The following is a 25,971-nucleotide window of genomic DNA, read 5'->3' on the forward strand; positions in this document are numbered from 1 at the left end:
CTCCCCTCACTTGAGCATCGCTCTAGGGCTGCCCTCGCCCTAGATCCAGCCCCGTGTCCACTCCAGAAACCCAGGAAGGAGTGGGGGAGGTGGCAGTGGCCCAAGTCGGGGACCACCACCTCCTGCCGCCTGGACACAGCGGCCTTTGTCCCAGCCCCCCACCCCCACGTTCCCAGGCCGGATTAGCCTTATCCAGGGGAGCCGGGAGCCCTCCTGGAATGTGGCCCGGGACTGTGGGGCAGCCCAGGGGCTGAGGTGACGGGGCTTCGGGTCTCTCCAGGACAGGCTGTGCCCCCAGAACCAGGTCCCCTGGGCAGGCTCTGTGTGACTTCCACCTGAGGCCCCAAAGGTAGAAGGGGTGTCCTTGTCCGTCTTGGGGCTGGGACAGGTCACCCCACCGTGGAGGCCCACCTGGCCCTGTGTTCCTGTCCCTCTCTGCTCCGTCCCCATCCTGGGCAAAAGCTTCTTAGTGCCAGGCTGGGCGGGGGCGGGGTGGGGGACGCTCTAAGCCCCTGGCGGGGGAGGGAGTCCGCAGGAGAGCTCTGGCCACTACACCAGGAGCGCCGGGCAGAGGGGGTCCGCAAGACCCATCCAGAAGCTTCCCTGCAGGCCTCGGGAGATGTGAGGCAGGCACCCGAACTCGGGCTTGGTGAGTGTGGGTGAGGCCTGCCAGGACTCTTTGGTCCCTGTCCTCGCAGCTATGGTGAAAGGGGACAGGTAAAGCCAAGTCCTGGGGCTGGTGGAGGGCAGAGTCACAGAACCCCTGGGGAGGGGGCCTGTCTTGCGAATGCCAGGAGGGAGGGCACAGGCACCCAGAGCCGCAGGAGGGAAGGAGGCTGTGCCGAGAGCCCTGGGCTCCTGCTGCCCTCTGGGCTGGTCCACCCTCCTCCTCGGTCACAGGGCACACGGGGCTGTGAAGAGACCCCCAGCTGGAGCTCCAGGGTCTCTGAGCTCTGGAGCCGTCATCCATGGATGGAGGGTGGATGGGGAGCTGGGCTGCCGGGGGTTGGAGGCAGGTCTACCTCCGGTGCCTCTCAAAGGTCCCCACTGGGCCGGGCAAGGTGACACATGCCTGTAATCCCAGGGCTCTGGAAGCTGAGGCAGGAGGATCGAAAGATCAAAGCCAACCTCAGCACTTAACCAACCAGAGCCTTTAGTAAAGGTTCAGAGCTTGGCACACACAAAAAATATAAATAAATAAAATCTCACTGTCCAGTGGGAGCCAGAGCCCCCTCCCTGACCCCGAGGTTTCCAGCTGGCCCAGGAGCCATCATACAGGTGGGAAAAGAGACCCAGTGAGGACAAGGCACCTGCCCAAGTCACACAACAAACAGGCCTGGGCTGGACCTCAGCACCCGCTTCTGAGACAAGGCTGAGGTCTGTGGTCACACGTTCCCTGTCACGTTCTGGTGACAACAGTCATTCCTGATCATGGAGAAAAATTAACATCCCATAAGCCACAGAGAAAGGACGACCCGCTCAGGCCCTCTCTACCGCTGACACCCGTCCCACTGAGTGCTCCTTGTGTCCAGAGACTGCCACATGTACTCACTGGGGACACTGGCAGTCCCAAGCACCCCCTGGGCACCTGCTGGCTGCCAGCCTCTCACCTCCTTCTCCTGCGTCACCAGGTCCTGAGGGGAGAGTGCCCTCCCTGGAGCCTTCCTGAAGCCAAGCCTCAGGTAACCAGTGACCTCGCTCCCCTGCAGGAGGGCAGGGCGCTTCCCACCCCCCCATCCCTCCTGCTGCGGGGCTCTCCTCTCCGGGGTCCCCTCCGCCTGGGTCTCCTCTTTGAGCCCTCCCTCCCCCTGCGGTGTGCTACAGCCTCACTTGCTCTCTCCTTTCCCAGCAGCAGCGGTGGTGATGGGCGCCGGCAGCCCCAGGCCAGGTGTGGGCCCCCCAGACGGCGGCTGGGGCTGGGTGGTGCTGGTCGCCTGCTTCGTGGTCACGGGCTTTGCTTATGGCTTTCCCAAGGCCGTGAGCGTCTTCTTCCGCGAGCTCATGCGCGACTTTGGCGCTGGCTACAGCGACACGGCCTGGGTGTCCTCCATCATGCTGGCCATGCTCTACGGAACCGGTCAGCGCCCCTCCCAGGGCCTCCCCTCCCCAGGGGCCCAGGACTGGAGGGTTGGGTCAGGAACCAGCAGACACCAGACCCCTGAAACATCCCTAACCCCCTCCTTCCTGCGGAAACCCTGCACCAGAGGGAGGGAAGGGGACAGGAAGGGACAGCAGGCCAGGTTGACCTGGCCAGCTCGGTCAGCTGCAGGGTGGAATGGGGGCATTTCTGCCAACCGACATGCACCCACTGTTCCTCCCTGGCTAGGCGAGCCCTCTATGCCACCCCAGCCACCCACCTGTTTTACTATGGAAACTGAGGTGGCAGGAAGCATCCTGTCCCTGTTGCCCCAACCACCTGTGTATGGGGGAGGGCGACTGGGGAAGAAGGCAGCCGGTGGGATTCCAGGCTGTCAGTGGGGACTTGGAGTTGTGAAGATGAAACGCGAGAGAAGCCACCCTTTCTGCCTTGGGTTCTGGGTTCTCAAGAGCCATGAGGGATGGGAGCTCTGGTTCAGGACAGAGCCTTTCCCCACCGTCCCCTCCACCTGTCTGGCCTGTGTGACCTGGCCAGACACTGCCCTCTCTGTCTCTGGACGTGTGCGACTTTATCCCTTCCTGGCTGATGTCCCCTGGGGCGGGGGATGGGCCACCTGGCCTCGCTGGTGAACCTGCCCTGCCCACAGGCCCCGTGTCCAGCATTCTTGTGACTCGCTTTGGCTGTCGCCCGGTGATGCTGGCGGGTGGGCTTCTGGCCTCAGCGGGCATGATCTTGGCTTCCTTCGCCACGCGCCTGCTGGAGCTGTACCTGACGGCCGGGGTGCTCACAGGTGAGGGGCACTGCTCTTCTCCCCCGCCCGGTGGGGGTGCGGGTCGGGAGTCCTTCCTGTCAGATAGTCCCTCCTGTCCTTAATTTCCCCACAAAGAGCCCTGGCTCAGTTCCCCAGGGGTTTGCCCTTCCAGTCGGCCCGACCTCTCGCTCCGGCCCCGCGGGGCGGGGTGCCCTGGGGAGCCGCGCCCAGCGCCACCTCGCCCGCAGGCCTGGGCCTGGCCCTCAACTTCCAGCCGTCGCTCATCATGCTGGGGCTGTACTTCGAGCGGCGGCGGCCTCTGGCCAACGGGCTGGCGGCGGCGGGCAGCCCGGTGTTCCTGTCTGCATTGTCGCCGCTCGGCCAGCTGCTGCTCGAGCTCTTCGGCTGGCGCGGCGGCTTCCTGCTGTTCGGCGGCCTCCTGCTGCACTGCTGCGCCTGCGGAGCAGTCATGCGGCCCCCGCCCGGGCCCGGGCCCCAGCCCCGGCCACGTGCGGACCGCGAGGAGGACTGCGCGGGGGACGCCCCCAGAGAGGCGGAGGCGGAGGCGGATGCCGAGGGCACGAGGCTGCGGTTGCGCGAGGCGCCCCCTGGCGGCCGGGCCCGCCGGCGCCTGCTGGACGTGGCCGTCTGCACCGATCGTGCCTTCATCGTGTACGTGGTCACCAAGTTCCTGATGGCGCTCGGGCTCTTCGTGCCTGCCATTCTGCTGGTGAACTACGCTAAGGACGCGGGTGTGCCTGACACCGAGGCCGCTTTCCTGCTGTCCATTGTGGGCTTTGTGGACATTGTGGCGCGGCCAGCGTGCGGAGCCCTCGCGGGTCTGGCGCGCCTGAGACCACACGTCCCCTACCTCTTCAGTCTGGCCCTACTGGCCAACGGGATTACCGATCTGAGCAGTGCGCGCGCGCGCTCCTACGGCACCCTTGTCGCCTTCTGCATTGCCTTTGGCCTCTCCTATGGCATGGTGGGTGCGCTGCAGTTCGAGGTGCTTATGGCAGCTGTGGGTGCGCCCCGCTTCCCCAGCGCGCTGGGCCTGGTGCTGCTCGTGGAGGCCGTGGCTGTGCTCATCGGACCGCCTTCTGCAGGTGCCCCCCGCAGGAGGAGGGGATGGCAAGGCTTAGTGCCACTTAGTCCCTGGGAAGCTCTCTCCCTGTCCCAAATGGAACTTTGGGGATGAGGGGAAGGGACCAATGACAGAGGCAGCTGGTGGGTGGACTCCCCTTGTGGCCAACCCCTCCCCCAAGCAGGAACCAGCTGTGAGTGGAGAAGGAAAAGCCAGGGAGGAGCCAGGAAGAAGCCAACTTGATAAGGCCCCCCAGCCACCGCAAGCAGGGGTGCAAAGGCTCGGGAAGCGAGGGTGCTTATTCTCATTTTGCAGATGGGAAAACTGAGGCACTGAGGCACTGAGGGCCAGGACAAGTTGCAGTCCCAGAGTTAGAGCCATAAGCTGTCCATGCTCACTGTCCACCCCTTGAAAACAGTGTCTGAATGGCTTAGTTCCTGGGCCTGTAAGGGGGACAGCTACGATGTCTTTGGGAACCAGTCTCAGGGACAGTGTGAGGGTTCTTAGAGGGCAGCCGGCAGGAGGAGAGGCACCTGCGCCTTCCACTGTGCAGGCTGCTTGCAGGGCGATCTCCGTCCATCACCTGCCTTGGGCAGTCACCATGATGATGGCCAGGGGTGGTGTCCTGTAGAGCCCCCTGGGGTGGGCACAGCATGAGCAGGTGCAGGGTTTGCCTTGGACCTTAGGAGTGAGGCAGGACTAAGACTGGAGAGACGGGAGTCGGGGTCACGTGTCTTCCTGGGTTGCCAGAACAGCAGGAAGGTGAGCAGGATGGGGTAGTGACAGGGATGGAGGAGGCCACTTGTGCTGGGGCCCTGGCTGCAGCTGAGTTGGGGGGAACTGCCCATCTTCCCTCCAGGATGGGACTAGCATTGCCCTCATCAAGCTTTATTAACCTGCCGGACCCAGTGGCACTCGTGGGCATCCTAAATCCAGCCCCCAGAGGCTTAGGAGCCCACCTGCCATTTCTTGTCCCTGGAGTGGTTCTAATGACCAGAGAATGCATCTCTACAGGGCTGAGTTTGGGAGGGGTGGACTGGCTAGCTGGGCAGGGACCAGGATGTTTGGAGGAAGGCTGCTCAGAGGAGCTTAGGTGGGGAAGCTGGCCTGGGGGATACCAGGGAACTTCCTGAAGGTCACAGACTTGATTGGTCAGCCACAAGAATGTTCCAGAGAGAGGGTGGGGCCCCCAGAGGAACCACAATTTAGGGGATAAATACTTGCAGTTAGAAAGATTTTCAGGTGCCAGCATCTGTGGGGTCCTGCCTGATTCAATCCCCAGTGTGCACACATGAGCGTGCGCACAAGCACACGTGCACACACGCACCAGGGCAGAGGCTGAAGCCTGCTCAGTTGGGTGCTTGAGGCCCAGGGAGGGCAGGAGGCTGGAGGAGAATGAATCATGTCCCTGAAGACCAGGGATGTATGTAGAAAGAGCAAGAGCTGGAGTCCCAGGAGAAAGGGTTAAACCAGGGCCCCACCCCACTGCCACCTGGGCAAGTCACAGGACACTTGTACCTGGACACATGCAGTACCTTCTGTACTCTATAGCTGCCTTACCCCGAGTCCCACATTGCTTAAGAGGCCCAGGGAGAGGGAGTGACATTTCTAAAGTCTCAAGGGGCAGAACCTGTGTGGGGCTTGGTGTCTGTAGGATAGGATAAAGACAGGGGCATGTGACAGTCACCAATGAGCCCTACCACATCAGCAGCGCTGCCTTTCACTGAGGGCTACCCGCCCAGGCCCTGACCTCCTGTCCCCACCCCCAGGCCGCCTGGTGGACGCACTCAAGAACTACGAGATCATCTTCTACCTGGCTGGCTCAGAGGTGGCCCTGGCGGGGGTCTTCATGGCTGTCGCCACCTACTGCTGCCTGCGCCGCTCTCGGGACACCCCACCTGGCCCCACCACTGGTGGGGCCAGTGACACTGAGGACGCTGAGGCGGAGGGGGAACCTGAGTCCCTGCCTTCCGGCACCCAGGAGCCCCGCAGCCTCGAGAGCCTGGAGGTGCCCAGCCCCCGGGCTGGGTCTGTGGGACAGGAGCGGGAGGCAGACCCAGGGCGGAGCAGGGAGTCTGTGTAGCACTGGGCGAGACTCCAGGCTCGGGAACGCGGCTTGACCTCTCAGAGAGCCTGGTCAGGGTGGTCCCTCCAGGGGGCAAGTTTGGGCTGCAGTTGATCCCTTGGGTATCCCAGGAATGTCCTTCCCGCTGCCGGCCTCTGTCCCCTCGCCAGTGAAGCCGTGTGGACTGACAGGAACTCACATTGATAAAGCTCAGCTGAAGCACGAGTTCTGTGCCTGCACCTCCATCCGGGGTCTGGTCACCACCAAGTTGGGGGAAGGGTGGGGGTGCTGAGGGGTCTCCCCAGGGGCCCTGGCTGCTGGAGTTGGGCAGTGCCAAAGACAGATGGAGGGCCAGGGAGACGTCCCAGGCCGGGACCCGGCTGTGGCCGAGCTGTGCACTGAAGCCCATGGGCTGCCGTCTACCTGCCTCTCCCTGTCCAGGTGGCCAGGTGTTGGCAGCACCTTAGGCTTGAGGGTGGGTGTTGCTCACAGATGGGGTCAGAGTATCCTGAGAGAAAGAAGGCCCCAGGGTCAGCGTGGGCATTGGAAGCTGTGCTGCGGCCTGGGCCACCTCCTCACAGAGCTGAGGACAAACAGGAGAGCATGGGGCCCTACTGTCCTCTGCAAGGGGTGCACGTCCCCTCACGTCCTGAAGGCACCCTTCCTCTTGTAAACTCGCCTGTCCCCGAGGCTATTGCTCTGGATGGTGCTCCTGAGGACACCTGTGGCCTGTGGACAACCTGGTCGTCACTGTCCTCGGCATCTATCTGCTTCCTCAGGAGTTTCAGTGCCGTCTTCCCTCCTGCATTTGTCCCATGTGCAGGGACCTTGTCCTGCCAGCACAGCCAGCCATGGTAGCCCTTTCCCACTGTCTGGGTGGACCTTCCTACAGGTGCCTGGCTGACCCATCCTTTATGCCTGTCCTCCCCCAAGGCCACCAGAGCAACACTGCACTTAACGCCCCCGAGGGCTGACCTGGGATCAAGCACCTTTCCAAATGTCAACTCCTGTGATCCCCAGCCACTCGCTGAGGCCGAGGCCATCAGTGTCCACCACTGCTGCCCACACTTTGCAGTCTGGGAACTGAGGCCCAGGGTGGCAGAAGCCAATTCTGTGGGGCAGGGTCAGTGCCCTTGGCTGCCTCTTCAGAGGTGGAGTGGCCTGTCAGCTCGGCAGGGACCCCAGGGATTCCTGGTGCCAGCCCCTCTTGCTCTGTGCCCCACACCTGCCGAGAATGCAACTGGGTTTGCGCCAGGACTGAGGAGAGCTCAGGTGCTCAGGAGTCACACCAGCTTCTGCCCTCGTCCAGGGGTCCAGCAGCCCCGTGGATATCCCTGGACGGCTCCTGGGCTGCAGTGTCCTCCTCCTCTTCGTCCTCCCCATCATGAACTTGCCCTGCTGCCTCTCGCCCTCCCTCCTGTCCTCAGGACGACCATACTCACTGCCCTAATGGGGCACTTCAGTGTGAAAGGGCCACAATGTGGGTTGGACCTGGCCAGGCAAGGCAGGACTTGTGGGCCACCCTGTCCTGTCACTTTATGGAGACCCAGAGCAGAGGGTGTCGTTTTCCCAACACCCCCATGGCCACGGGGAACAGGTGCACCTGATGCTAACCCCATCTCTACCACGGGAGGCCTCGGGCCTGACCAACATCTGTCCTGCCCTCCCCTCCCCCAAATAGGGGTTTACTTCATGTCCAGAAGCACCCGGGGATCAAAGACGAGGGAGGACGTAAAGGACTCCTGAGGAAGGGAAAAGGTGACAGCCTGGGACCTGCCAGATGGTGCTCAGATGCCACTCTGTCCCCTGGACAGTGTGGCCTCCAGCAAGATGCTTCTCTGAGCCTCATGTCCCCAGCTGCAGTGGGGACCACAGCGTGACCCCTGCTGCAGGGTGCTGCAAGGAACATGGGATCAGCAGTGACCTTGTGACCGGGAGGCAGGCGGGAGGCAGGCGGGATGCAGGCGAGGCGTGAGGAGGGCCTGTGGCCATGCAAAGAGCAGGCTCCATCTGGTTTGTTTATTCGATAGAGGCCCAGGCCAGCCCTGCTCCAGGAATGGCTGAGCTGGGGACAAATAAATAAAGGCCACCGAGGTGTGGGGGGTGGAGGGGCCAGCGGAGGGGGTGGGGCCAGCAGAGGGTGTGCAGGACTCGCCTGCTCCCAGCAGGCGTGGCAGGTCCTGGGTTGGATGCCACTTGCAGCCCCTCGTCCTTCTGCCCTCTCCTTCCTAAGTAAGGTCCAGAGGCCTCGCTCTCCCCGGCTGGGGAGGTGAGGGAGGGTGGGCCGGTGTCCAGGGCTGGGCCTCAGCCTGGCACCTTTCCTGGGCAGGAGCCGGGTTTGCTGTGCGAGGACAGAGGAGCAGGGAGGCAGGCGCCCGAGCCAGCAGGCTTTATGCGCCACCACGTGCACCACTGCCCAGCCCCGCTCCCGCTGCAGTCTGCCCACTGCCCTTCCCCCCTGATCTGCACCCTGGGTGCTCAGGAGTCACACCAGCTTCCGCCCTTGTCCAGGGGTCCAGCAGCTCCGCGGATATCCCTGGACGGCTCCCGGGCTGCAGTGTCCTCTTCCTCCTCCTCCTCGTCCTCCCCGTCAGTGAACTCGCCCTGGCTGAGGCCATAGGCCAGTGTGGTATGTGCCAGGTCCACCTCGATGGGGAAGACGTCTGCGTCCCGCAGCACGGAGTAGCAGTCGTTGTAGTACTTGGACATGGTGGACACGAAGCGCTGCAGCTGGAACACGATGTCCTGGACTGGGGCAGGAGGGCGGGGGACAGGCCCGGTGGCTGTGTGCTTCGTGGAGACCCGTGAGCCTGCCCCGCCACCTCCTTCCCCTGGGCACTCAGCTGGCCCCTCAGGCCCTGGGAAGGGGCAGAGGTGAGCACTGGGCAGCCCGGGCGGCGGCCTCCCAGAGGACCCGGTGTCTTGGCCCCCAGTTGAGAGAGCAGAGGCTGCAGGGCATGGGGAAGGGGGGGTGGGCTGCTGCCAGGGCCTGGCCCTGGGGCTCACTTAGGCACTTGACCTCTCTGGGCCTGGGATTTCCCATCTCTAAAATGGGGAGAGGCAGGCCGCCACCCTGTACAAGGGCTGTGAGAGAACAGCCCACCTCGGCCACGCGCCTCTGTGCCCCTACCGTGCTTCTGATCCAGCAGCTCCATCTTCTCTAGCACGTCCTTGCGCATCTGGGAGAAGCGGGCGCGGGCCTCCTGGCGGCAGCGCAGGATCAGGCGATACTCGTAGTTGCCGGTGCTCACTCGGTACAGGGGCTCCCCTAGGGCCTGGGGCGGGGAGCACGTTAGGGATCCTGGGTGAAGTGGGGCCTGCTGGGTCGGGGGTGGGGCGGGAGGGCTGCAGGGCTGACCCCCCAGCTCAGCCCCACAACACAAGGCACTTTTCAGAGCCACCAGTCCCTTGTTTGAGATGCCAGCACTCATTAGAAGCACATGGCAATAGCTTTGGAGGGAGAAAAATCCAGAAAAGACCCAAACTCGTCACATTAAACGAATGAAGACGGGTCCTAAGATTGACCCCAACAGCAAAGATATTGAATTGAGTAAATTAAAGTGCCACTCAGGAGTGAGGCTGGACAGCCTCCCTGCAGGGGCCTCACCAGCTTGGAGGTTGTGGGCGAGGAGCAGGCCTGAGGAGTGGCCCCATGGCAAGCTGGCCAGCACTCCAAGGCCCAGAGGGACTTCGCTCCAGGAACAAGAGTCTGACCAAGCCCCCAGGACTTTCCTGGGATGGCCTGACCCACCTGATGCCCCTGGCAGATCCAGGACATTCTGGGGGCTCTGAGGCAGGTGGGAGAAGGTACGTGCGCCCCAAGCCTTTCCAATACAAGGGCTGGGCCCCCTCACCCCTCGATACTCACGATGCAGCTGTATTCCTCGTCGTCCATTTCCTTCACCTTCAGGCAGTACGACTGCGTGGGACAGGTGAGGCCAAGCAGTCAAGAGGCTGCAGCCTCCTGGACATCCGCCCCAACATTCCCAGCTCCGCCCATGTCACACCATGCCCCCAGGTGACCCAGGAGGCTGGCCCAGCCAAAGAACTGCAGTATGCCAGGCCTCCTGGCTCCTGCAGACCCCCGCTGGGATCAGCTGCAACCCATATGGGAGAGGCTGGTGGCAGGTGTGTAGGAGGCCTGGGGAGGCTAAAAGAGGCTGGGCAAGGGCTCTCTTTGGAAGGGAGGGCAGGCCTAAGGGCTTGGGTGGCTCAGAGTTGACCCAATTCAGGTCCCAAGGGACGCGCTGGGGGCTGGAAGCATGGTTCAGTGGTATAGCACCTGCTGAGCACCTTCAAGGCTCTGGGTAACAGTCCCAGGAATTAAGGGGAAAAATGGTTCCCTCCAGAGATGGCACACAGGCCCAGTCTGGCTCTGGGAAGTCCCACAAACGGAGCGTGGCTTCCCAACTCTTGACCACAGAATTATTACCTAAAACCAACATTCCTCGGCACCGATCGAAACTACCTAGACCTAGGACTGTTATGGTTTGGATGTGAAAAGCCCCCTAAAAGCTCATGTGTGAGACAATGCAAGACGGTGGGTTGAGAGGCCTTAACCCAATCAGTGAATCCATCCCCTGATGGGATTAACTGAGAGGTGGAGGAGAGCAGGTAGATGTGGCTGGAGGAGGGGACACTGGGGACTCGGCTTTGGGGCAGACACTTTGGATCTGGCTAGTGGAGCCTCCCTCTGCTTCCTGATCACCCCCCTCAACCAAGCTCTTCCACCACAGGGTCCTGCCTCACTGTAAGCCCAGAGGGATGGTGCCTGCTGTCTACGGTCCAAGATCTCTGAAACCGTGAGCCCTAAAATAAACCTTTCCTCCTCTGAAATTGTTCTGGCTGGGTCTTTTAGTCGCAGTGGCAAAAAAGCTGACTAAAACACTCACTCACTGTTAAAATATGATTAAAAAAAATTAAAAAGTCCCCCAGGGTCAGAGTGACGCGACCAGAGCTGGAGCCCCAGGCCCAATGAGGTGCCTCTGCAGGGCCGGCAGGCCTGCGCTGCTCCCGGATCTCCAGAGATTCTGGAATTTCTGTGTCCCAGTCAGATGTGATGGGGCTGTACGTAGCTGGATGACACAAGGCAGGGCAGGCCTCCAGCGGGGCTCACCTGCAGGCTACTCACCAGGTACTCGAACTTCACGTCCAGGTACTTCCTGATGGTGAGGCGAGTGTCCGGGATGGCCTTGTTGAGGTACGTGTTCAGGTCTGTCAGCATCTGGGGGTGGGGGGGACGTGCTTAGGCCTTCCCTGATTCAGGTGACACAGCCCACAGGCACTGCCCAATGGCCTTTCCCATCTCAAGGTTAGGACCAAGTCTAGGCCATGATGAGCTGTGATCTGGTACAAGGCTGACCAGCCTCCAGGTCCCCACAGGCCTGAGCAGTGCAGCAGCCTGCTGAGGGCAGTCCCGTAGGTGACCAGGCAGGACCCACACCCCAGCCCCTGGCTGCCGTGGAAGAGCCCTGCACGCCACGCTGTCCCCTCCTGGCCTCACACACTGGACATACCGGCTTGATGGTCTTCAGCAGCCGAACACCAAACTTCTCCATACTGCGGTGGGCGTCGGCGAACTTCACAAAAGCCTCGCTTGCTGCCGGCTGGGGCTCCCGCACCCCGATCACGGAGAACACGTCCCCAAAGGCTGCATGACAAGCATGACTTGAAGGCTGCCCCCACCTGACCCCCTGATGGAAAGCCAGGGCATCACCAGGGGGCTGGCATGCTGGAAGACAAGTCCACGTGGGGTCTGCGCCCCAGGAGGGCATCTGCATCTCCAAGCAACGGCTCTGGAGCAACTGGGAGCACACAAACTGGGGAGCCGGGCTGCGCGCCCCAATGGCGGGACCAGGGGAGAGCTAAGCCAGACTGAGGTGGTGGCGCTGAGGGCACAGCACTGGCCTGGGAATCTGGGTTCTGATGTCAGGACCACCCAGTGGCCATTTCCTGCCTGGGCTTCACTTCCCCGCCTATAAATGGGGCTCACCGTGGATGTCCCGCACAGTCTCACGGCCTTGTAAGAAATGGGACCACAAACGAAAGGAACGCATGCATTCAAGCCGCAACGCAACGTAAGGAGTAGGGTGGGCCCTCAGGAGGCCAGCGGCCCAGAGCTTCCACTGGCCCCTCCCTGCCACCGCAGCTGGAGGCTGAGCTGTTTCTCCCCAGCATGGGTACAAGGCCCCGGGAGGAAGCTGGCCATTTTCTCACTGTTAGGGTCACTGAGCCCAGAGAGAGGCAGGGACTTGCCCGGGCCATGCAGCAGGCTTGGGGAGGCCATTACCCCGGTGGGTCTGTGAGAGTTCATAAAAAGCCCGAAGGAGATTCTTCGTGTGTTCCGTCATCCCTGGGGAGAGACCCAAATGATGAGGATGGGGGCACATGTCACAGGCCACACAGGCCAGGGCACAGCCCCACCCCCCACCCCATTCAGGCCTTCACTGGTACTGGAGCCACTGGGTCTTCCCACAGCCCCACCAAGAGGCCCCTCATTCAGGGGACTGGGACTTTGTGTGACGCAGGACGACACGGCCTCTCAGGGGCTGCACCTTCGGGAGCACAGGGATTCTGGGGACTCGTAAGTTTAGAGGTCCTAGAATTTCTCAGGTTGGCCTCCCTGCCTCCAAGGCCACTCTCTCTGGACAGGTTCCTAGGCAGAGCCAGGGCTGGGCGCTTCCTATCCAAAGCCCCACGCACCTTTATAAAGCTCAGCCGTCCGCTCCAGCTCCTCCAGCCTCTTCACCAGCCCATCTGTGGGGTTCAGAGAACAGCTGAGGTCAGGTCAGAGGTGAGGAGAGTGGCCTGAGGAGGCCAGGGCAGGGGTGGGGACAAGGGGCGGGCCCAAAAAACTGGCTTCTACACAAGATGGGGGCCCAGGCACCCCAGGGTCGGCAGTTCAAGAGTGATCTGTAAATGGCCTCGGCACCCAAATGAGAGGCGAGCAGGGGACTTGCTCCTGGGACGAGTCCCCACTCGACCCACTGGGGCCAACCCAGGGGCACAGGTCCTTCCAAAGGTCTTCAGTGCAAAAACACTGGGCCCTCAAGATGAAGCCGGTGAGCAGCTCCCTGTGCTGTAGGAGGCAGGCTCTTGGTGAGCAGCCAGGCCCCTGGCCCTGTTGACACAGCCCAGCCAGGCAGGGGACAGGCAGGGAGATCTCAACTGTTTCCCAGGCAGGCTGGGAGCAGTTGCTGCCATGGCAAAGCACGAGGCGGCTGGCAGGTCAGACAGGAGGGAGAGAAGCAGGGTCTGGGAAGGGCTGGCACTGGGTGAAGGACTTGGTGGCCCAGGCACCTTCACTGGGTGAAGGACTTGGTGGCTCGGCAGGCATCGGCCACGCACCAGCCATGTGCTGCCACCGTGTCAGGCCCAGGGAATGACTAGGGTGAACATGATCCAAGACCTGCTCTAGGCTCCAAGAGCAGAGGCACAGGGAGAAGTGGGGGCCCGCAGCCTCACATCAGGGCCACCAAATGGGAGGACGCAGATGACCAGGGATGGGCGGGATTCCAGACTGGGGGGGGCAGTACAGGGAGCACATAAGGCCAGCCAAGGGCCAGCCTGAGGAGGAGCCAGGACTCCTCCAGCCAACAACTGCCACCCTTCCCAGGGCTCCCAGCAATCCCAGATAGGTCTCCACCCGGTGAGGACACAGGGCACACACGCCTCTCCATGGGGAGCAACCGTAAGGGACGAGCCTGTGCTGGGGGCTTCTTTATGCAGCCACCTCTCAGGGTAGGGCCTGGCCTGTAACAGCAATTGTACCCACAGCATAGACCTCTGGGCACCAGGCCTGCTGGAGGCTCCCCGGGCAGGTCTCAGTCCTCCTTAGTTTGAGCTGCTGGGACAGGAACTACTTCCCCCATTCAACTGAGAAAACCAAGGGACAGAGAGGTAAAGCAATTTGTCCCAAGTCACACAGCTGAGAAGGTGTAAATCGGGGTCTTCTTGCTCCCTAGTGTCCTGTACTGACCAGGGTTAGGGTCTTCAGAGCAGGAAGAGGAGGGGGGAAGGTGGCTGGGGAGTGGGCTGCTGGGGAGGAAGGGTACCCTAGAGGTCTTTGGGAGGCCCTGGCTCCCTGGGCCTGAGCACGTGGCCGGCAGGAGAGGAGCCGTGCAAGCACCCACTGTTGTTTGTGCTGGGTCATGGGACATGGCAGCTTTGATTTTAGAAACACTATTTATGGCTAGGGAAATTGCAAGGTTTAGGGGGAAAACACAACAACCAGTTCTAATTTCATCTCAACGCACGGTCGCTACGGGAACAGGATTTATAGGCACCAAGAGGCCAAAAATAGCAGCCACCACTTTTGTACCCCATTTGGAACAGGCTCAGGCCCCACCCCCACGGCCACAGCCAACAAAGCCCAGCATGCCCAGCTGAGCCTACAGTTCCCAGGTCTCTCTCCCCGGCCATGGCATGGCGGTGCTATTTATGAGCCCGGCTGGCGATGGAGGGAGCGGCCGCTGTCTCTCTGGCCTCCCCAGGACAGAAGGCGTGTGTGTGCCCATGTGTGTACACACCAGCATGTGGCTGCTCCCCGCCCGGATGGCCACCTCCAGGGACAGGGACCAGAGACAAGGGTAGCAGCGCCACCTCCTGGGGAAGGGAGGGGCCGATGAGGGCAGCGGGAACCAGGATGCAGATGGGGAGGCGGCTCTCAGGCTGGCCCTGGCTCTCGGCCCCCAGCCTGGGGAGGTGGAGGAGGCACCTGCCCTGAGTCTGTCTCCTCCTCTGTGATCTGAGGGGCCCTGGTGGTGAGGGTGGCCCAGGTGACAGCTGTGGGAGCTCTCTGGGAACCAGAAAGGCCTCCAGGGACACAAAGAGATGGTGGCTATCAGCCCCTCAGGCAGAGGCAGGGCCCGGCCAGCAGGACCCACACCAGCCTGGCAGGCAGCCATGGTGCCCCAGCCCACGGGCCTGAGTGAGAAACCTTGCGCCAGAGCTGGGTGGGACAAGGGGACTCACCATTGCACAGGATGGCCCGGCTCAGGCCCAGGGCATCAGCCGTCCCCGAACTCATGTTCTCCACCAGCCGGTGCTTGACCTTCTTCAACACTGGGGCCAGGAGAGGAAGGACCCAGTGAGTTGCTACTGAGCCCCAGGCCATCCCTGTCCTGGGTCCCCTCACAACTGGCTGAGAGCTGGACTGGGGCTCGGGCTGGGAGTCTAGGAAGCAGCAGTGTCCGGGGGAAGGGCCTGCACTCTTCACCCCCCACTTCGGGGGGCTGGCAGGCTGGGGGAGGTAAACGTGGGGTGTGCGGCCCAGGGTCCGCCTCACGCCAGCTGCTGGCATCACTGAGGGCCCAGATGGCCCAGGCTCAACAACAGCCACCAGGCCAGTCAGGAGCCCATCCCTCGCCCTCTTCGCTTTTCATCAGGACTTAGAGTGGCCCCTACGAGGGAAAGGGGAAGGGTCAGTGTCTGTGCTGGTTACATTAACGTTGTGGGTGCCATAGGGACCACTGGCCTCAGGCTCAGACTCAGTGATGGCTTCTGACCAGCTCAGTCCCTGGAGGGATCCTGGGACAGAACCCAGGAGTGCTAAGAAGGAAGCTCCAGGCTGACTTGATTTGCCCTTTGCCTTTTGCCCTGACCCAGGAGGTGGCTCTGGACCTAGGGCATGGGTTGGATGTAGGTTCACCTGGATGTGCGCTCATGAAGGGGTCACTGAGCCTCCTCTGGGACTTGGCCTTTGTTCCCTAATGTGTGTGTGTGTGTGTGTGTGGGGGCTGGTCCAGAAGACTTTGAAGCTGTTGTCCCACTGGTCCTTTATTTCATTTTGTGCCAGGAATCTAACCCGGGGCACTTTACCACTAGCCACATCCCCAGCACTTTTTTACTAAGTTGCTGAGGCTAGCCTCAAACTTGCAATCCTCCTGCTTCAGCCTTCTGAGGCACTGGGATTCCAGAGTGTGCCACGACGCCTGGCCCCTCTTATTCTTAAAGCTTCTACAGAACCAAAGCCCAGCCCCTCTGGCAGGAGGTACCCTGTCCCAGAGCAAGCTGTGGGAGAAGGGCTGGCCTATGACCTTCTACCCAGTGGTTAAGGTCTGTTCTAACCTTGCATCTTCCTGGGAGCAGAAGACAGGGAGGAGGTCAGGGAGGAGGGGTGGGCAGGTGGGCACGAGGCACTGGCCAAGGCTGGCTGCCTCCCTTTCTGGACTGCAGTAAATCCAAGCGGCCCACAGAGGACAACCCTAAGACAGCAAGCTCTCAGCAGGGGTAGCTAGGGGACAGGGTAAAACTGGGCAGTGAGACACGGGGACAGGTCAGCCACAGGGAGAGTACCCCAGGTCCTGGCAGGCCTTTCAGACTGTCAGAGACCACAGCCACAGAGCTACTGATGACTTCATAAGGAGGATGGGAGCTCCTCTGTGTAGGGCTAGGGTTGGTGGGCAATGGCGCCGCTGCTCTGGCCAGCTTACCAATGTCCAGGGACATGCCCTGCTTGGGGTCCGCCTGCAGCTTGTTGTAGTGGATGGTCACCTCCCCCTGCAAAAGCAGCACAGGCAGCATGTGACAAGGCTCTTGAGTCCCAGGCCCCTCCCTGAAGCCTTTTTTATTTGTGCCTAGTGCTAGGACACCTAGGAGAAGGGGCCAGGGACAGCCAAGCCCTGGGGCCCTGTCCATCAGGGGAGGTCAAAGAGAATCAGGGAGTCACAAGAGTTGTGTTCCAGTGCTGAGAGGGGAGGGCTTCTCCGCAGAGCTTGGACTCCTCCAGGAAGCCCTCCCTGACCACAGCCAAGGGGCCACTCGTCGTTACAATCCTAAGGCACCTGGACTTGGGACTAAATCCACCCGAATATAAAACAGAATTTAGAACTCCGTCCCCAGTGGGAATGGAAATGAGCCAGCACAGCTGGAATCAGGAGCGGGTGAAACTGCGCCCTTAGGAGGCTGCGGGACGCTCTGCAGAACCAGCCCACGGAGCAGCTGGGGTAAAGGAGGCTGCCGTGGGGGGAGGCCGGGCCCAGGACCGGTTCACGCAGTTGAGCCAGTTTAGCAGGTCACTTCCTCCTCTGGACACCAGTGAAGTGTGGGGAAGTGACTCCTGCCTGGCACTCAAACTTGGGAGTTGGGGGAACCATGTTCAGGCCAAGGCTGCGTAGGAACAGGAGGAGCCCCGTCCTCACAGCAGCACGAGGGGCTGGGGAGACAGGCCTGCGAGGACAGGGTCCACGAACCCAGAGCGAGGAGCCGGAGGAAGGGGCTGCTGGAGGGGCACATGGCTCCCACACCGGGTATGCATGGAAGGCCGCCTGTCACCTGTGGCCATCAGGTAACGCCTGTGACACAGCCATGCAGTGGTGGCTATGGGCTCAGTGAACCTGGCCGCTGCCTTTAGCACCTGGAGCCCTGAGACCCAGTCCCTGGCTTGTTCCTTGGCTGAAGGGGTGCTAGGAGGCGGCCTCGCAGAACTGGAAGCCTGTCCCTGAGGTAGGAAGGCACATGGGGATGAGTTGGCCGCACAGGGCCTTGGGGGAGAAGCCACAGAAGGGGCTTCCGGGTAGAGCCAGAAAAGGACGTGGGGAGGTGGGAGCAGCCCTGATCCCAGCGGGGGGTGGGAGTGCTGGGCCTGGGGCAGGCGGCAGCTAAACCACTGAGCCAGCCTCTTCCACGCTGGGCTGCGCCTGCCCCCAGGGCCTGCCAATCACCCTGCTCCCTGCCTCACGCTGCTTCCTTCACTGTACCAGTTTCCCAAGAGCCACCAACAGCCAGATGTCTAGGAAGTGGCAGAAGGGCCTGGGGCTCACTTCCAAAGTGGCCAGGCTGCTGCCTGCCGCGCAGGGAGGAGGTCCCTGTAGAGACCAATATGGCCCCGCTAACATTAGTAGGATCTACTATCCAGGGAGGGTCCCCTTGGGCTTTCAGCTTCTGCTCCAGCCCTGACCAGGGACACCATGGTTTGCCCAAGTGCGTCAGAACCCCCAAGAGTGGCGCCCCACAGATGCCTTGTGGTCCTGGGGCTCTTTCACCAGGCCCAGCACAAGCACAATATTAGTATTTACTGAAGAAAGGAGGGAGAAACGGAGGGAGACCCGGGTGTACCCCTGACACTGTGATACTAGGAGGGGAGCGGCGCCCCCCCTGCAGTCTGCACAGAGGGCTCAGAAGCAGATCTGGCGGCTCCAGGCCCCACCGCAGCCGCCTTACCTTCACCTCCTGAATCATCTTAGCCACCTCCACCTTGGTTTTCCCCTTGATTGACCTGCCATTGACGCCGGTGATCTCATCGCCAGCTGCCACCGTGCCATCGAGGGCCGCAGGTGTGTTGTCGAATACCTGAAGATGGGGGGGGGACACAACGGACTGAGGTGAAGCTGGGAGACGGTCATTCCCTCCACCCACACTGCCTGGTTCGGTCTCCAGCTCTGCCCTGTGGCTTCTTGTGTAAAGCAAGCAAGGGGGGGATGACCCCATGTTCCTGAAGAAGGACAGGACGTAAATCTGAACCAATGAGACATTCTTTTTCTAATAGCAAATACACCAACCGTCACACATCCATGTGACATTGATCCTCCAATGTCACCTCTTGACAGGTTTTACCAACAGTGCTGCTCCAAGCTGACTCAGCATCCCAAAGCGCCTCTTATCAATTCTACACCTCACTTTGGTCCCCAAAGAACAGTCCATGTCTGTCATGAACAGGGGCCCAAATGCCTGTGAGCCCCTAATCCCAAGTGACCCCTTCAACAGGATCCAAGCCCACTGGCTGAGTGAGGCTGTGTGTCTGCTGCTGAAGATCAGAACTACAAGTGACACAGCAGGGAGAGTCGGCCACCTGGTGTACAGCAGACTGTACCCAAGAAGCCACCAGGAGAGAGGCCCGCATCATCAGTAGTGGTTCTGATGTTGTATTCCTTCTGCCCTACCTGCAATTTCTAAATTTTCTACAAAAAGAAAAAGAATGCTTCACAACTTATTTATAATATTACAAGGAAAAATGAGATAATTAAGATGAACATTTCTGCTGCATCCCAGAATCACATTGAAAACAACAGTGAAAGACAGGTACGACAAATACGACGAAACACTGCTCAAAGTAATAAAGACAAGTAATCGGAAGTGCATCCCACATTCACGGCTGGGCAGCCCGAGCATCCCTCAGATGACACCATCACCCTAAGCAATCCGCAGAGTGGGTGCGAACACTGTCAAAATCCCAAAGAGATTTTTATTTTTTTTTTAAACAGAAATAGAAAAATCCACCCTAAAATCCACCTGGAATCTCAAGGGACTCGCAAAGGCTAAAACAATCTTGAAAAAGAAAAACAAAGCTGGGAGACCCAGAGTTCTTGATTTCCCAAGTTTCTACAAAGCTACAGTAATTAAAACAGAATAGTACAGGCATAAAGGCAGATGGACAGACCAAAGGAACAGAACAGAGAGCTCAGAAATACACCCTTGTGTATATGGTCAAATGATTTTTGACAGGAGCCAAGAACATTCAATGGGGAAAGGAAAGTCTTTCAACAGTGGGTGCCGAGGGAAAGGGGATCCACATGCAAAGAATGAAGCCTGTCCCTGGCCTAAAATGATCTGGATCAGCAACCTAGACGTAAGACTAAGACTGTAAAACTGAGAGGAAGGCAGAAGCTTCGGCCCAGGGATTTGGCAATGACTTCTTGAATATGACACCAAAGGCATGGGAAACAAAGAAAGAATACAAATGAACTTTGTGAAAAAAGATTTTTGGTTGTAGATGGACACAATAACTTTATTTATTTATTTTTATGTGGTGCTGAGGATCAAACCCAGTGCCTCACACGTACTAAGCAAGTACTCCACTATTGAGCCACAACCCCAGTCCAAAGATTTTTAAAATCTGTGAATCAAAATCCACTATCAGCCAGGTGCAGTAGTGCATGCCTATAATCCCAGTGGCTTGGGAGGCTGAGGCAGGAGGATCTCAGGTTCAAAGCCAGACTCAGCAACAGTAAGGCACTAAGCAAGGCACTGAGATCCTGTCTCTAAATAAAATACAAAATAGGGATGGGGATGTGGCTCAGCAGTTGAGTGTCCCTGAGTTCAATCCCTGGTAAGGAAAAAAAAAAAAAAAAAAAAACACTATCAACAGAGTAAAAGTCAACCCACAGAATGGGAGAAAATGGCATTTGATAAAGATATTAATATCCAAATATACAGAGAACTAACAACAAAGCCAACAACCCAACTCAAACATGGGCAAAGGACTGAACAGAGATTCTCCAAAGAGACATAAGTAGCCTGTAAATACAGCGGATGCTCAATCTCACTAATCACTGGTGAAATGAGAAGCAAGGCCACTAGGAATCACCACCTCACACCCATCAGGAGGCTGGTGCAGACCACAGAGAAAATAACACACGCTGCGAGGATGCGAGAAACGACCTTGCGCGCTGTTGGTGGGAATGAATAGCCACACAGGCCTGTGGAGGGAAGCACGGCGCGTCCTCAGAAAACCAAAAACAGAACGGCCCTCAGCCCAGCAATTCCGCTCCCAGGTGGACACCAGAAGAACTGAGAGCAGGATCTGGAGGAGAGCTCTGTGCAAGCTGGCTCAGAGCAGCCTGCCTCACAACAGCCACGAGGCGGAAGCAGCCCAGACGTCCACCAGGGGAGGACTGGCCAGGGAGCATGCAGTGGAACGTTCCTCAGCCTTTGAGGGCAAGGACATCCTGACACACACCATGCCACGGAGGAACCTAGAGGACATTACAGGAACAAAAAAACACCACCCATGATTTCACTTGCACGAGGGCCTGGAGCAGTCAGAACCAGAGGCAGAAAGTGGAATAGGGCTGCCAGGGACTGAGGGAGCGGGTTGGGGAGCTCGTGTTTAATGGGTGTGGAGTTTCAATGTCATGAGATGAAGGGCTCTGGACAGTGCCAATGGCTGCACCACACTATGAAGATATTTAATACCAGTGAACTGTGTAGTTAAAAATGGTTAGGATAGGGGCTGGTGTGGTGGCTCAGTGGCAGAGCACTTGCCTAGCATGTGCGAGGCACTGGGTTCGATTCTCAGCACCACATAAAAATAAATGAATAAAATAACGATCCATCAACATCTAAAAAAATATTTTTAAAAAATGGTTAAGATAGTCAAACATGGTGGCACATGCCTATACTCCCAGCAGCTCAGGAGGCTAAGGCAGGAGGATCACAAGTTCAAGGCCAGCCTCAATAACTCAGTGAGGCCCTCAGCAACTTATCGAGACCCTGTCTCAAGGATAAAAAATAAAAAGGGCTGGGGATGTGGTTAAACACTCCTGGGTTAAATCCCTGGTACCAAAAAAAAGAAAAAAAAAAAAAGAAAGAAAAAAGCTTACGATGGTAAAGTTTATGTATTATGTTATATACATTTACTACAATTAAAAAACTGCAAAATGGAAGAGAGAGCAGAGACCATGGAGGGCAGGATGTCCTCTATTAGTAACACAAAAACTCTCAGGAACAAGAGAGCAATGCTCTGAGGAAGCCGTCCCCTGGGGAGCCAGCCCAGACAACAAAGAAGGGCCAGCAGTGGTCCCCGTGACACCTCAGGACCCCAGGAGTTCCCAAGACCCTTGACAGAGCAATAACAGACACATTAGAAATAAAGGGTCTCCAAAGAGAAGGGCGATAGCTCGGAGGCCACAGGGAGGAGGCCACGCCATCAGACTTCTAGTCAAACAGGCTTCTGGCCTGACATTTATTCTTTTTTTAAAATATTTTTTTAAGTTACACGTTACACAATAACTTTATTTTGTTTATTAATTTTATGTGGTGCTGAGGGTAGAAACCAGTGCCTCATGTGTGCGAGGCAAGTGCTCTGCCACTGAGCCACAACCCTAGCCCCTGACATTTATTCTTTTTAAAATTACTTTATTTTTTATTTATATATGACAGCAGAATTAATTCTTATTACACATATAAAGCACATTTTTTCCATATGTCTGGTTGTATACAAAGTATGTTCACACCAATTCACGTCTTCACACATGTACTTTGGATAATAACGTCCCTCACGTTCCACCATCATTTCTGACCCACGGCCCCTCCCTTCCCCTCCCACCCCTGTGCCCTATCTAGAGCCTGTCTATTCCTCCCACGCTCCCTCTCCCTACCCCACTATGAGTCAGCCTCCTTCTATCAGAGAAGACATTTGGCATTTGGCCATTTGGGATTGGCTAACTTCACTTAGCATTCTGACATTTATTCTTGAGTCTGATAAGCCAAATGTCAACTGAAAAGAATATGGAAGTGACAATGTCAAAAAAAGATGCGAGGGCATTCAAACACAAAGATCTCAAAGCTGATCTTCCACACAACCTCTCCCAGAAAGCTATAGGCCAGTCTCCACCCAGACAGGGACCCTGGAGAAGAGGATTCCAGAAAGATTACAGGGAGGGAGAGGGCCCAGGGCGTGCGTGGTGGGGAGGGGGAGGGGGGGCGGGGACGAACACTGCAGGAGGGTAGGGAAGGTCTGAGTGGAAAGCGTACTGAGAAAAGCAGGAGACTATCATGAAGAAAAGGAAAGAGAGGCTGAGCTAAGAGGAGAAACAGGTTTCTTAAAAAGTTCAACACAGAGCCACAGGACGAAGGCTCGCGAAGCAGAGGGCTTGTCTTCTCCATTTCTTCAACCCCTGTAACTGCAACAGAGCATTCAGAAAAGATGTGCTGAGCAAAATACCTGTTGAACTTAGTGTCTTTGCCAAAAATGACAAGATGGCCATGTGGGGAGAATGGAGCGGGAGGGAGCAGAGTGCACCAGCGAAGGCCACCGACCTTCACAGGGGATACACGAAAAGCAACAGGACAAGCACCCTGAGACAAGTGTGGCCCTGTGTGAAGAAACAGCGACGGGGGTGGGGGGGGCCGTGAGCTGCGCCACACACAGGCCTTTCAGTGCTCTTGACTCGTCAGAGGCAAGTCAGATGGTACTTTGATAAAAACAAAATTGAATTTTAGAGAAGACATTCTAATAGTTTATAATCCCAGTTCATATTACACAAACCCACCCACCAAGGCTCCAACAGATGGGGAGAGGGAGGTGACAGAGAGGCTGAACAGGCACATGGCAAGAAGACCAGGCCTGGAAGAGGCCTCTCTAGAGCCTCCTGGGTCAGAGGAGGCCAAGTTCACACCCTGGGCAGAGACATGACCAGAAGATCCTCCTAAAAGCCATGGTGCCCACGTCCCCCAATGGCTACTTGACCAGGAGGGCTGGAACAGCTACAATCCAGACCTTCCAAGGCAATAGAAAAGTCACTGACTAACTGCCACAAGGTAAGGAGACCTCCCAGCAGGATTGTCCCCACTCCTGTGTCACAGCTGATAGAAAATCATCAGGGCAGCTCCCTCAGCAGGGGCCACAAAGTTGTCCATTATCACGGGCAGAGCAGCTAAGGAAATGTGATGTGGCCAGGAGTTGCCAGCTGCTGCTCACGGAGGGCTTCTTCAGCACCATTATTGTCATTCTGTTCAATTTTTATAAGAATCCAAAGATGCTTATGCCTATGTATTTCAAATCCTCACTTTCTGGGAGAGGAAACAGGCCCAGAGAGGCTAAAGAACTTGCTAGTAATCAGGGAAGCTACTATTTCACAGCCTTCCCACTTCACTTGGGCTAGCACCCGAGGCTGACAGCTCTGCTGATTCATCAAAGACATTTTCACTGAATGTCCACTGCATGCCAGGCACTGAACCTGGCATCAACAATGGTGAAAAAGCAGACTGCAACCCTGCCCTCATAATGCCAAAAGCCTGGAAGGGCAGTCAGCTGTAGAACAGGTAGCAAGGGAATGATTATAGATGGCGACAAGTACCACGGGCAAAGAAGGGGTTCAAATGACAGAGAAAAACATGGGCAGCAGCTGGTCCGAAGGCCTTGCTGAGGTCAGATCTCAAAAATGAGAAGGAACCAGGTTCTTCAGAGCAAAAGGGTGAACCTGCCCCTGCCATACCCAGTAGGGAGATGACTCCCTCCATCCGGACCCTACCGCCACCTCCAAAGTGCCCGAGATACCTGGACAATGTACAGGCAGGGACAGTACTGGGCCCCTCCTCCGATGCTGATCCCGATCAGGTTCTGAGCATCCTTCTGCAGGGTCACCTTCCCAGGCACAGTAGGGATTCCACTAGAAAGAGAAGCAAATGAGGCTGAGCCTCCTGGAGGACGGAGCTGGAGGGGGAGGGCCCTCCAACAGCCCACGAGGCACCAAAGGCTGCGCAGCCTCTGGCAGCCTCTCCTCTTTCTTACTTGGCCAGAAACAGCAATTTGTGCTAGAACATATGCTGCCCCTGGAGTCGTGCAGAGGTGAAAAGAAACCCCAGCCCCGACACTGCTCTGCCATGGGACTTGGTAATCACCCTCTCTGCCTCTCAATTTCCTCATCCATAGAACGGGAATGACTCTCCCTTATCAGAGTTCCCACAGAATGGGCATGGAAGGCACCAGGGCCAACCCAGCAAGACTGTCCCCACTCCTGTGTCACAACTGATAGAAAATCACCACCTTCCTGTTCTTTCCTGACTTCAAACTTTCAAAAGATTTAGCCAGGCTGTCACCTTCAGAGAAACATGTAGAACATTATAACCACCTCTAGAGAGTCTTTCCCTGTTATTCAACTATTCTCCTGCCATCTCTCAATTCCTCTACTCAATTACCCCTCAGTATCACTATAAATTAGCAGCTATTTACATTCTATGGCAAAAAACGTAAATGTATTGACTTATTCATTCAAAAGACAATTGTTAACAAGCTATTAGTGTCCCAAACCTACTAAGTGTTTGAGAACACAGAAAGGCGTTAGACCCAGTCCTTGTTCTGAGACTATATTCTAATGAGCAGATAACTCTAATTTTGCAACTCTGACCTACTAATTATCTATGCTGCAGCAAAACCTGGCTGCCTGGCTACCTCTGTGAAGCCTTCCCTGACCACCCAGCAGGCAGAGGCACTGCTCCACCTGCTCTGCTTTCCTTAGCACTGGCAGATGCTGTAGGTGTCCTGTGGCCTGCACAGTAGTCGTCTATTAACCTGTCCACAGGCCCCTGCGGAAGATGAGCTCCTGAAGGGTAGGGCCTGTTTCTGCTACGATACACCCGGCTCCCCCATTGAGAAGAACGGGCTTGTGGAGCTGGGAAGTTCAAGGAAATGGGTGTCACCTGAGCCCCGGAACTCCTAGGTCTTGTGGGGAACAAAGTACTCACAGTTTATCCTCCTCGATGTCATAATCCAAGTCTGCAAACATGGTTCCGAGAGTCGGGGTGGGCTGGCCAACGGCCCAGCTCGGCAGGGGAATGGGGAACTGGGTCAGGGAGAGAAAGGAGCACAGGGCTCAGGGGACCGGAGCGCCCGGAGGCCGGCCCCAGGCCCCCACACCCTATCAAGGACCCAGGGCCTCCCCAGCCTCGGGCAGGGGGCGCGGCGTGCGGGGTGGGCGGCGGCTCTTACTAGGTACAGGGAGGGACTCCAGGCCAGGGCGGTGGGCTCGGATCCCAGAGCCCGCCCCACGGGTCTCCAGGCCCTTGGGAGCTGCCTCTGTCGCTCACGGGAGAGTCGGTCCCACAGCAGGGCCGGGGCCGGGCTGACACCTGAACCCACCTGCCGTTCCACCTGGCGGCGGCCGCAACTGTCGCGTCACTTCCGGCGAGACGCGGAAGTCCCGCCTTCCCCCGGGTACGTGCCCCGGTGGCTGCCGGCCGCCCCTCGCTTCCCGCTCCCCGGCTCTCAGGACCGGGGCAGAGAAAAGCGCTGGAGGAAGCTCGCCTCTGTATGGAAAAGCGGAAACAACGGAGACGCCTTCACCGGCCGACAGCGCCGGGCCCCGCCCCTCGCGCGGGCGCCGCCATCACCGGGGGGCAGGTCCTCCCGGCTTCCTCCGCGGCACGCTGGGGACCACGCCGGCCCTGGCGGTTGCCGTGGCAACGGAAGCATCCCTGGTCCTGAGTTACCTCCGGCCGAGTTCAGTGGACCACACACTCGGAGACCTTGCCTT

At 58.3% G+C, this 25,971-nt stretch overlaps 2 protein-coding genes across 3 annotated transcripts; one reads left to right on the forward strand and one right to left on the reverse strand.

The window, feature by feature from the left end:
- The first annotated feature begins 1,827 nt into the window (after nt 1-1,827).
- Slc16a8 (solute carrier family 16 member 8) lies at nt 1,828-6,016 on the forward strand. The gene is made up of 4 exons (XM_026411497.2): nt 1,828-2,077; nt 2,745-2,888; nt 3,098-3,955; nt 5,703-6,016. The coding sequence occupies exons 1-4, from the start codon at nt 1,864-1,866 to the stop codon at nt 6,014-6,016; spliced, it is 1,530 nt and encodes a 509-aa protein (XP_026267282.2). The 5' UTR covers nt 1,828-1,863.
- Nucleotides 6,017-8,003: 1,987 nt separating this feature from the next.
- Pick1 (protein interacting with PRKCA 1) lies at nt 8,004-25,688 on the reverse strand. Of its 2 annotated transcripts, none has more exons than XM_077798371.1 (13): nt 25,578-25,688; nt 25,184-25,281; nt 23,997-24,108; nt 18,161-18,289; nt 16,432-16,498; nt 14,972-15,061; nt 12,701-12,754; nt 12,288-12,350; nt 11,515-11,648; nt 11,130-11,222; nt 9,867-9,917; nt 9,129-9,273; nt 8,004-8,748 (listed from the first exon to the last, which is right to left on the reverse strand). In XM_077798371.1, exons 2-13 carry the CDS (start codon nt 25,222-25,224, stop codon nt 8,477-8,479), a joined length of 1,251 nt encoding a protein of 416 aa, XP_077654497.1. In that variant the 5' UTR covers nt 25,225-25,281; nt 25,578-25,688; the 3' UTR covers nt 8,004-8,476. The 2 variants fall into 2 exon arrangements, with proteins under 2 accessions (XP_077654497.1, XP_026267276.1); XM_026411491.2 differs by having other exon boundaries at nt 25,428-25,632.
- Nucleotides 25,689-25,971: the final 283 nt, after the last annotated feature.

This window comes from Urocitellus parryii, chromosome 5 (assembly GCF_045843805.1).
Source record: "Urocitellus parryii isolate mUroPar1 chromosome 5, mUroPar1.hap1, whole genome shotgun sequence".
Taxonomy (NCBI): domain Eukaryota; kingdom Metazoa; phylum Chordata; class Mammalia; order Rodentia; family Sciuridae; genus Urocitellus; species Urocitellus parryii.

Bases quoted from the DNA above. Each gene is read 5' to 3' on its own strand.
- Slc16a8 (XM_026411497.2), top strand. From the start codon at position 1,864: ATGGGCGCCGGCAGCCCCAGGCCAGGTGTGGGCCCCCCAGACGGCGGC. The intron at 2,078-2,744 runs GTCAGCGCCCCT...CCCTGCCCACAG, and splicing joins GGCCATGCTCTACGGAACCG to GCCCCGTGTCCAGCATTCTT. The intron at 3,956-5,702 runs GTGCCCCCCGCA...CCCCACCCCCAG, and splicing joins CATCGGACCGCCTTCTGCAG to GCCGCCTGGTGGACGCACTC.
- Pick1 (XM_077798371.1), bottom strand. From the start codon at position 25,224: ATGTTTGCAGACTTGGATTATGACATCGAGGAGGATAAACT. The intron at 12,755-14,971 runs GTGAGTCCCCTT...TGAACCCCACAG, and splicing joins CCGGGCCATCCTGTGCAATG to ATGGGCTGGTGAAGAGGCTG. The intron at 8,749-9,128 runs GTAGGGGCACAG...CTCCTGCCCCAG, and splicing joins GCTGCTGGATCAGAAGCACG to TCCAGGACATCGTGTTCCAG.